Source organism: Lampris incognitus, chromosome 19, assembly GCF_029633865.1.
Source record: "Lampris incognitus isolate fLamInc1 chromosome 19, fLamInc1.hap2, whole genome shotgun sequence".
Classification (NCBI taxonomy): domain Eukaryota; kingdom Metazoa; phylum Chordata; class Actinopteri; order Lampriformes; family Lampridae; genus Lampris; species Lampris incognitus.
Genome location: NC_079229.1, coordinates 16,260,994 through 16,271,446, shown reverse-complemented (window position 1 = coordinate 16,271,446; position 10,453 = coordinate 16,260,994). Strand labels below are relative to the sequence as shown.

Below are 10,453 nucleotides of genomic sequence, written 5' to 3'. Positions count from 1 at the left end.
ACGCTATTCCCTCCGTTCCCCCTCCCCCCTGCACAGGCGCCCCGGTCGACCAGAGGAGGCGCTAGTGCAGCGACCAGGAGACATACCCACATCCGGCTTCCCACCCGCAGACACGGCCTGTGTAGGGGACACCCCACCAAGCCGGAGGTAACGCGGGGATTTGAACCGTCGATCCCCGTGTTGGTAGGCTACGCAATACGCTACCCAGACGCCCAGTTTACCCGACTCTTGGCGGTCCTTGCCGGCTATACAACTGTATTTTCCCTCGAAGCTGAAAAATATTTGGATATTACATAAGGAAATAACTCCAGATCTGTGACGTTTGCAAGTGTCTTATGAAGGCGTCACCTGCACTGTCAGCCCTCAAATCTGCAACTTTTACGTTTCTTGCTTTTCTAGGGGGAACACAGCTTCTCCTGCTTATTTCAGAGATATGATTTTCATTCGACTGCAGAGGAGAGTAGCTTAAAGTCATAGAAAAATACATGTGATATGTCACCCACGGATCATCAGACTTAATTTGAAATCATGACATCAAGAAGCACACCATGTCTGCTGTGCCAGCCAGTATGGCTCCATTCAATCGTTTGTCTATTTTCAGCCTTGGCCACGCATTGGATGAATTGATTCTTATCATTGCACCCATGGTTGTTAAGATATACTAGTGCTATTGTGTTTTATCTAGGACTTTGTTTGGGACCTTATGCAATTGATTAGTTACGAGATGATATTTCCATGAAGAGCATTTACAAGGCAACCTTTTTATAAGAGGCTCCCAAACAATCTTTGAGGCAAATATTCTGTTCTCCTCCCTCTCCCTCTTTCTCTCACTCCGTCTCTTTGGATATTCGTCTTGAATCAGCATTTCCGGAAGAATTAGGGGCAAGACAACTCTTCCCATTTCCTTTGACAAGCTAAGAAAATGCAGACTATAAGGTAAGGATGACCTTACAGCACATACGAGAAAGTTGTTTTTGTACAAGAATGGTGGTAAAGTTTGCATTTATCTGCTGGGGTGCATTTAGGAGAGGAGACAGATCTTTTGCAGGGAGGAGACCACAGAGAGCCACATAGCATCAAGTTCTCTGCTCAAACATTTGTAAACGTTACTCTTAAAATATCAGAGTAGCCTATTAATTCATGAATTTAAAAAAAAAATGTAGGGACAGCAAAATTTTTTGCATGGTACACGTACCCACTGCAGCTCTCAGGTGGACAAGGATTAACGCATTAGGACCATTCAAGTAGTGTCAAATCAGATTTATTATAATTATTTCCCCTATTTTATCCAAATGTTTTTGTCTTGTGTGTAAAATTCTACCTTGGACTGTGTGGCAATGGGCTGCCACTACCTGGGTTCCCTGGCACAGAGACATGGACACAGGTCGTAAATGAGGGCACCACCCATTTATTAAAATAACGCTTTAAAAAGACCAGATTTATACCTTCTGGTGCAAGATTTGTATAGAATTAGTGACTATATTTGGGACAAAAAAATATTTTTAATTGGGACGAACTCCTCTTTGGTCAATTACATGCAACACCCACAAACATTTATACAACTTACTTATTTGGAATATTGAGTGTAGTGGCTACAACAGCAATTACAATTAAATGGCTTAAGCCAGACACCCCATCTGTAGAGGACTGGTATGATATGATTTATGATTTTTTTGTGAGGGAAAGAATCACCTTCTCTGTGAGGCTTCAGGAAACTACATTTGAGGAAATTTGGGAGAAGTGGAATTGTATATTTCCCCAAAACGTCCTTCTTTTGTTTAAATTTGTTTATGTAAGTATGGTTTTTATACTTTTTCTTTCCTTTTTTTGTTTTATCTCAAATGGAAAAACACCCTATGGTCTATTTTTGTGTTCTATAAAAAAAAGACAAAAAAAGACCAGAGTTAAAACCCATGTAATGAGACTACAGGCAAACATTCATTAAACGCCTCTTGAATAGAGAGACTCTAGCTCTGGCCTCTTCATTTGGGGTGTGGACAATTTATCTGTCCCTAGTCAATAAGGTCTACTTTGAGACACTGAAGGTTAACAAAAAAAGTCGGCAGTGTTCACTCCAATTTTTCCACTGTTCTTGTCTTCTTATCGAAGTTCTGCATTTGTGAAGGCTTTTAGGACAATATTTTGCAACGACGTGGCAGATGCTATATTCCCTTGCCCTCCACCCATACTCTGTAATCACTTCCCCCCAGGTCTCTGTTTTTCCCCAAATGGACATCTGACGCGCGCCTCGATGGGAAGACAGCTATCGTGACAGGAGCCAACACAGGCATTGGCAAAGAGACAGCAAAAGACCTGGCCAGGAGAGGCAAGCACACCGAACTTCAAATTTAAAAAGAAATGGAGAGAAATAACATTGAATTGAGTTATTGACTACTTTTTTAACTGCTGGATTCTCTCCTTAATGTGATTAGGAACAACTGCATGACAGGTTGTTTTATTTCACCACCACCTTTACGATGGGTGTAGAACTACATGCTCACTTAATAAAACTGGAAAGCAGTCTAACTAAATATGACTGTTTTCTTATTTATAAAGATATTCATTCATGTCACAGTTAACTGATACTGGTACAGTACAATAGAAACAGTCAAGTTCAAATGAAGAGACCATTCCACATACGAAATACACCCTGACTGTGAGCAGCCATCCTCTGTGTGAGCCACCCGAGAGGGAGAGGCAGAGCTGACGGAAACAGCCGGAGCCCACGTCCAGTCAAAACAAAGTCAGGGAAGATTGATGTTATACTGATGAACTGCAGAGATGTCCAATGACAACCATGGATCTGCAAAGGGGGAGGTGGCCATGACCCTGTCTCCCTCTGGCTCTGCCTCCTCTCAGGGATCACCCTCTCTCTCCTTCCTCCAAACCGCAGGAGCTACCAGAGGAGTTGGTGCCAGCTGGCTGGTGTAAATGTTGGTCCAAGAGAGAGAACCGTCCATATTATTTTAACCGTTTCACCAACTAGTTTCTGTGGGAGTTGCTTGTCCTGGGTCAGGCCAATGTAATTTCTGTTCCATTAGGTCTTAATGCAGCACCAGCAGTGGGTGGAGATGGTAATCTAGGTGATGGCCAGAGGAAGAGACAGGTATCTGAGGAACAGGGCGTGGGGCCTAACAGTTTTAAGCGGCCCAAGGTTGAGCCCACCACAACCATTTCTCCCAGCAACCCAGGGGTGAAGCCCTGGAGCTCCGCCCCAGAGGACAGACAGAGCAAATTAGCAACCGCCACCACCCCCTAGCTCCGCCCCTACCCCGCACAGACCAGCCATATGAAGCAGCAAATGGGTGCAGATAATGTGCAGAAAAGGCCAGCCATCTGTCACAACTATGGGCTCCACCAGCTGGAGACACCACTAGATGTCAACTTTCGCCAATTTTTCACACCCAGTCAAGACTCGCTATGTATTATTGTCACGTGATACACCTTTATTCATTAGAGTTAATTTGGCACACGTTTTCCCTGTTATTTAAACCCCTCACTTCAGTCACTCCCTTGCTCAATTTTCACGACGCTTTTGCTAAGACGTTCGTGACTATGCTTACGGCGCCCGTCGAAGTTCATAGTATTCTTGCCATGCAAGTATTTTTTATCTGTAGTTTGAGATCTTCTCCCTCTTGTTTATACCTTTTGCAAAGTTTACATATTCTTAATTGTTTTGCATGCTACTTTTTTTTTCTTCCTGATTTTGTTTCTCAAGTAAAGACTGAATAATTGTTTAAAGCCTGGTTTCCATCTGCTGTTTTCTGCCCTTGGGTCCAACCCCAAACCAAAAGAAAACTGAGCCAGTAATGGACTTATTGGAAAGACAGCAGAGCCTGTCAACCCTGTCCAGCCATGACCAGGACCTGCGGGCCATCAGGGATTCACTGCGGGAGAGATCAATCGCTCTCCAGCAGCTGGCAATGTCTTGGCAACAGCCCAAGTTGACACCAGGACCCATGCTCCGATGGACCCTGGTCCCCAACCCCAGCTCGAGACTCCCTTCTCTCCTCCAGAGCATTATGATGGTCGACTTGAGGGGCTGTGGAGAGTTCCTGTCCAAGTGCTCCCTCATCTTCATGCTCCAACCTCTCTCCCCTACCTCAGACGAGGCCAAAGCCGCCTAGCTAATCACGCACCAAATGGGCCAGGTACTCGCATCGGCTACCTCAGAATGGAACTGACACACGCCGGTCTATGACTACACAGAAGTATTTATGTGGGAGCTCCACAAGGTGTTCGACATGTCGAGGACCTCAGACTATGAGGTGGGGGCATGCATATTATCCAGCTGGCAGGGTGACTGCACGGTGGCAGAATATGCCATCCGATTCCGTACCCTGGTGTGTGCAACCAGATGGGAGGAGACTGTGCGTCCACTTGATCCAGGACCTGTCAGTCAATGAAGGACGAGCTTGCTGCTAGAGACCTCCCAGGCAATCTGGATGCCCTCATCGACATGTCCATAAGGGTGGAAAACGACATCTGGGAACAAGCGAGGGGAATGGGGATGGTTTCAAAATACAACCATAACACCCTTCTCTGCTCCTCCACTGGACTGTCCCCCTTCCAGTGCCAATATGCGTACCAGCCGCACCTATTTCCTGAGCAGGAGGGTGAGGCAGAGGTGCCCACCACATAGGTTCATGTCAAGTGCTGTCAGCACACCTGGACTGTGGTGCATAGAGCTCTCCAATGGGCCTCAGCAAGGGTGCAGCACCAGGCCAACCGTAAATGCCATGATCCAGCATCTGTGTTCCACCCAGGCCAGGGTGTGTGACTGTCCACCCTCAACCTCCCCCTCCAGCTGGAGTCCCAGGAACTGGCTCCCTGCTTCATCAGCCCTTTCAAGGTCATACGCCGCATCAACCTGGTGACCTACCAGCTTCATGTGGGTCCATCGTGCTCTCCGTGTCTCTGTCACTTCCAGTCCCCTGGCTTCCTCCTCTCGAGCTCCACCTCATCAAGGGGGGTCCTTCCTACATGGTCCTGTGTCTGGAGGAGAGATCATGGATTCCCCGTCGCAACACCCTGGGCCCCAGTCTCATCAGATACTACCATAGTCTTCATTCCAATGCACCTGCTGGGTTGGCTGGAGCCGCCATCGGGGGGTGAGGGGTGGGGGCTTCTGTCAGGACTGTGGGATCCACTAATTGAGGATACCACTGAATCTCACCCTTCACCTACTCATCATGCCGTCACAAATCACAATGTATTACTGTCACGTGGCACACCTTAATTAATTAGTAATGAACTAATTCATTGGCACACCTGTTTTCCCTGTTATTCAAACCCCTCACTTGTCACTCCCTTGTTTAGTTTTCACAGCTCGTTTGCCATGATTATGCCATTCGTGACTACGCTTACGCCACCCTTCGAAGTTCATAGTTTTCCTGCCTTGAAAGTATTTTTCCTTTGCAGTTTGAGTAGCATGTTTAAGAGCTTCTCCCCCTTTGTTTATACCTTTCAAAGATTAGATATTAGTTATGTAAACTACCTTTTGTTTGCCCCTGACCCCCCCCCCCCCCAAGTCAAGTGAATGAATTATTGTTTAAAGCCTGATTTCCGTCTGCTTTTTCCTGCACTTAGGGTCTCGGTTTGGGGTTGGACCTAACAGCCATGTGCTTCATGTCCGCTGGAGATGCACAAACAGATAATTGCTTTTCTCCCCAGGTGCACGGGTGATTTTGGCATGCAGAAATACGGGAAGGGGAGAGCAAGCTGCTCAAGATATCATGAGGGAGGTGAGCGGTGCCAAGGTCATCACCAAGCATCTGGATCTGGCTGACACCAAATCGATCTGCGAGTTTGCTGAGAACATTTACAATAGTAGGTGGCATATGCGCTCGCATGCACGCAAACTACTCAACTACAAGTAATGGCAAAGATGTAATGATGAATGTTTTCCCAGCTGAAAGGTCTCTACATTACCTGATCAACAATGCGGGTGTGGCTATTTGCCCTTACTCCACCACAGTGGATGGATATGAGATGCAGTTTGGAGTCAATCACTTGGGTAAGAGACAAAACATAGATTACATTTGAATGAATACTTAGAAATGTGGCAAGGTTGTTTTCTTTGATACGATATTTCCCTTTTTTTTTCTTCCATTGTCCAACATTTTTTTCATCTAAATTGGCAGGGCTGCCCAAGTGACAGATACAAATAATATCCTTTCATTTTCTGTCTGTCAATATTTTCCTCTACTCACACACTTGATGTATTTGCTGTCCAGGTCATTTCTTCCTGACCTTCTTGTTACTGGACCTACTGAAGCACTCGGCCCCATCCAGGGTCATCAATGTGTCTTCACTGACCCACGCTATGGGCAAGATCCAGTTTGATGACCTGAGCAGTCAGAAAGGGTACCACCCTGTCAAGGCCTATGTGCAGAGCAAACTGGCCAACGTCCTCTTCACCAGAGAGCTGGCCAAGAGAACCGAGGGTAACACGTGTGTGTGTGTGTGTGTGTGTGTGTGTGTGTGTGTGTGTGTGTGTGTGTTTTCTTTTGCTAAGAACAGATGAAGATGGATAAACAGACGAGAGAAATAAAAGGGTTTGTAGGGCGTCCAGGTAGTATAGCAGTCTATTCCAGTGCCTACCTACACAGGGATCGCCAGTTTGAATCCCGGTGTTACCTCCGGCTTGGTCGGGCATCCCTACAGTCACAATTGGCCATGTCTGCGGGTGGGAAGCCGGATGTGGGTATGTATACTGGTCGCTGCGCTAGCGCCTCCTCTGATCAGTCGGGGGCGCTTGTTCGGGGGGCAGGGGGAACCGGGGGGAATAGGGTGATCCTCCCACGCACTATGTCCCCCTGGCAGGTGAAAAGAAGCGGCTGGTGACTCCACATGTATCAGAGGAGGCATGTGGTAGTCTGCAGCCTCCCTGGATCGGCAGACGGGGTGGAGCAGCGACCGGGACGGCTCGGAAGAGTGGGGTAATTGGACAAGTACAACTGGGGAGAAGGGGGGGGGTAAGTCTTGGTCCCTCGTGTTTTAATTTTTCTCCTTCTATCTCACATTCTTTTTCTGTCAGAGTGGTAGCAATGATAAATGAATGATGGCGACGATAGGCTCCTGCCCATGTGAGAGTCTCATTATTAAAGTGCGGCCACTCTGGGCAGGAGAAACAAGACAAAGGAGTGCGATGTCAGTAGAAAACGCCAACTGTCTCTAAGCTTACGACAACATCTCAGCTAATCTCACCCCTATCTTTTTTATTCATGTGTTTTTGTGTGTTCGAGTAACTTCATGTGTTTGGGCGTGTGTACTATGTAAAAACTGTTTGTTATTGCATTTTTTTCTTCATGACCTTTCTACGGTACCACATCTGGCCTTGAACAATAGAATTGGATAGGATAAACAGGTGGAAGGGGGTGGGGGGGTGCATGAAACACAATGCAGCATTTCATCCAGTTAACAAACGGCACTCCTGAACAATGAGCGATCTAAGAGAAAAAGACAAAACCTGCCGAATGGAGGTTTGCCTTTATGCTGTTTGTTTAATGGTCTTGCATATGCTCAGCAACCACTCCACCACGTCAAGAAATTAACAAGAAGCAGCCCTTTGCAGAAGCACCATCCCTCTTAATAATGTTCCTTGATTAAAATATATCACATAGCATCATCGAGTGCAACGAAATCTATAATCTATATTTCAGTTCTCTCTTTGCACATCAGTTGCTTTGCCCTGGGCTGCACTGGGACTTCTCCCATCACCAAATCCAAAAGAGCGAGGAGACGTGCGCTGTAGAGGCTAAAGGACCACTCTTGTGTTAGCTAGTGACTCCCTCTGTGGCGTGCTGTCGTTATGGTGATAGATTGATGAGGAGAGTAGGTCAGTTACCCCATTATCTTCTCTACATGTAACTAAATCACTCCAGTTTGAAACGTGTGTTTTTTGCTTGAAGTTTATGAAATGTATGATATTTGATTTTCTTTGGACATTGCAGTGAATTAATATTGTAGTAAAAATTAATTTACACAGTCAAAAGTATTATGACTGTAGAATTGCAAAAAGAAAAATGCTGTTATAACACAAAAAGGGGAGTCTAAACACAAAACTATACCATAATACTAGAGACATGCTTCTTCTTTTTTTCTGAGCTCTCAAATAGTTAACACTTGGTGGAAGAAAATCTATCATAGTTAGGAAAATCAATGTCCTCCGGGTGCTCCGGTTTCCCCCCACAGTCTAAAGACATGTAGGTCGGCTGAATCGGCCATCCTAAATTGTCCCTAGGTGTGGATGTGTCGGCCCTGTGATGGACTGGCGGCCTGTCCAGGGTGTCTCCCCCTCTGTCACCCAATGGCTGCTGGGATAGGTTCCAGCATCCCTCAACCCCAGTTGGGATAAGCGGTTTGGATAATGGATGGATGAATGGTTTGGGAAATGCACGGCATTGTAGCCCCAGACCTCACCATCTCTCCTGAATTTTTTTTTCTTTTTGTTTTCTTGACTCGATCACGACCCTTACACGGATTGTCCGGGTGTTTGTCTAATAATCCGACCCCGTCCATCTAATCCTCCAGCGTTAGGTGTGACAACGTATGCCGTGGACCCGGGCACGGTGAGCACCGACGTGATGAAACACTTGAAACGCCCTTTTCAGGAGGCAGTGCGGGCGTTCAGTTTCATGTTCCGCACCCCGGCGGAGGGAGCCTACACCAGCATCTACTGCACCGTCATGCCCGAGAACCAGCTGGTCACTGGCGGATACTACAGGTTAGTCTTCTACGCTTGTTGAAAGAAAGCCATGTCCCATTAGCAGTTAAACGTCTGGGTTAAGGGGGGCGTTACAGCCAATGATTCAATGGAGCTCTTGTTGCTTCACATGGGCTAGTAGAATACCGTCAGAATCAGTCTTAATTGGCCGAGAATGTTTTTGCATATTGATAAAAAAAGTATTTGGTTGTTAGAACTCACAATGTACTTTACATACATACACAACTTAGAAAAAACATATATATACACACACACACACACACACACACACACACACACACACACACTATAGCAGCAATCTGGGAAAACAGAATCCAGTTATTTGTATTGTCGATATTTCTTTCTGGCTAAATACCGTTTGCATGATGTTAAAATGAAAATCAAATTTAGATAACTCCTTTCCTTTCCTCTCCTCTGTTGTCCTTACCTCTTTCCTCATTCTACCCCCCCCCCTCTCCTCTCCTTCTTACAGGAACTGTGCAAAAGCGGAGAGCAGCAGGGCAGGTCAAGATGACGGCACCGCCCTTAAACTCTGGGCTGTGAGCTGCCATCTGCTTGGTATCCGCTGGAGATGAACACGTGTGCGCGCGCGCACACACACACACACACACACACACACACACACACACACACACACACACACACACACACGCACTCACGCACAGACACTATACATTCACAGGCAGAACTAAGCAATTTAAAGGCACAGATATAGGTGAACTGAGGGTCAAGAGTCTTGTATGATATAAAAATGAATATATGCATGTATCATTGCACATTAAGTAACACAACACGTACTTAGGCATGCATAGTTAGTTTTCAATGTCACTTATAAAGAAGACATAGGGTGCAGACAGAACTTTTTGTATTGTCTTGAATTTAAATGGCAAAGGTCAACGTCCTGTTTTAAGTTGGATGGTCGCAAAGATGAGTTTAGATGTGAAAAAGTTAAAAATTGGTATCTTTCCATATATAATAATAATAAAAATTGAAAATGTAAAACCCCTGTCACGTTGCCTTTCCTTCGGAGTGGAATTTGAGTTATCGTGGTTACTGATTGAGGGATTCTTGTTTTCAATAAAAAAAAAGACAAAACAAAAACAGCCCAGTTGGGATCAACGGAGAGGACAACGTCTGAACATATGTCACATGAATATCGACATGTTTTCAGTCGCTGGGAAGAAAAGATACCGTGTTGAACCGTCAAACAGGCTCAAAGAGGGTTGAATCAGTTCATCTGGACACGTTTATTGAGAGAAACGTTACGTCACCCAGCCTGCAGGTGTCCCCGCCCTTATAAACAATACAGCGGCGTAACGACCGAAACCAACGACCGGTTTCATATTGTAGCGGATTGGGGGGGGGCAGTCCGGGAACCGTCACCACAGCAGGGACGCGAATCCGTGTCTCCCGCTCCGCAAGCGACAACGTTAACCAGTCGACTAAAGGGTCCGACCCGTTAGTCAAGGACCAACGTGTCTACTTATCCATGCACGTTACAATATGCAAATATGGGCGTGACCATTAAGTAGAGTTACAATGGCTATGTGTAGTATCACAGAGGATTGGGGAATGGTTGCAGTCACAGCATTGTAAAATGGCTACAGATGTACTCTTACCCCCCCACCCCCGGTTTAGGGATTGTCGTTCACATAGGTGGCCTCTTTGACTCCCCGTTCAAACCAGCGTTCCTCCTTATCGAGGATGTGCACATCCGCATCCTTG

General features: G+C 46.1%; 1 protein-coding gene across 1 annotated transcript; it reads left to right on the top strand.

Moving 5' to 3' along the window:
* Positions 1-922: 922 nt before the first annotated feature.
* Positions 923-9,303, top strand: si:dkey-73n8.3 (uncharacterized protein LOC100150965 homolog). Its single transcript, XM_056299483.1, has 7 exons — positions 923-936; positions 2,211-2,326; positions 5,674-5,829; positions 5,912-6,016; positions 6,237-6,446; positions 8,536-8,728; positions 9,201-9,303. The coding sequence occupies exons 1-7, from the start codon at positions 923-925 to the stop codon at positions 9,301-9,303; spliced, it is 897 nt and encodes a 298-aa protein (XP_056155458.1).
* The last annotated feature ends 1,150 nt before the right edge of the window (positions 9,304-10,453 follow it).

Excerpts from the sequence above, each read along its gene's own strand:
- si:dkey-73n8.3 (XM_056299483.1), top strand. Across the intron at positions 2,327-5,673 it reads AAAAGACCTGGCCAGGAGAG|GTGCACGGGTGATTTTGGCA; the intron begins GCAAGCACACCG and ends TTTTCTCCCCAG. Across the intron at positions 8,729-9,200 it reads GTCACTGGCGGATACTACAG|GAACTGTGCAAAAGCGGAGA; the intron begins GTTAGTCTTCTA and ends TCCTTCTTACAG.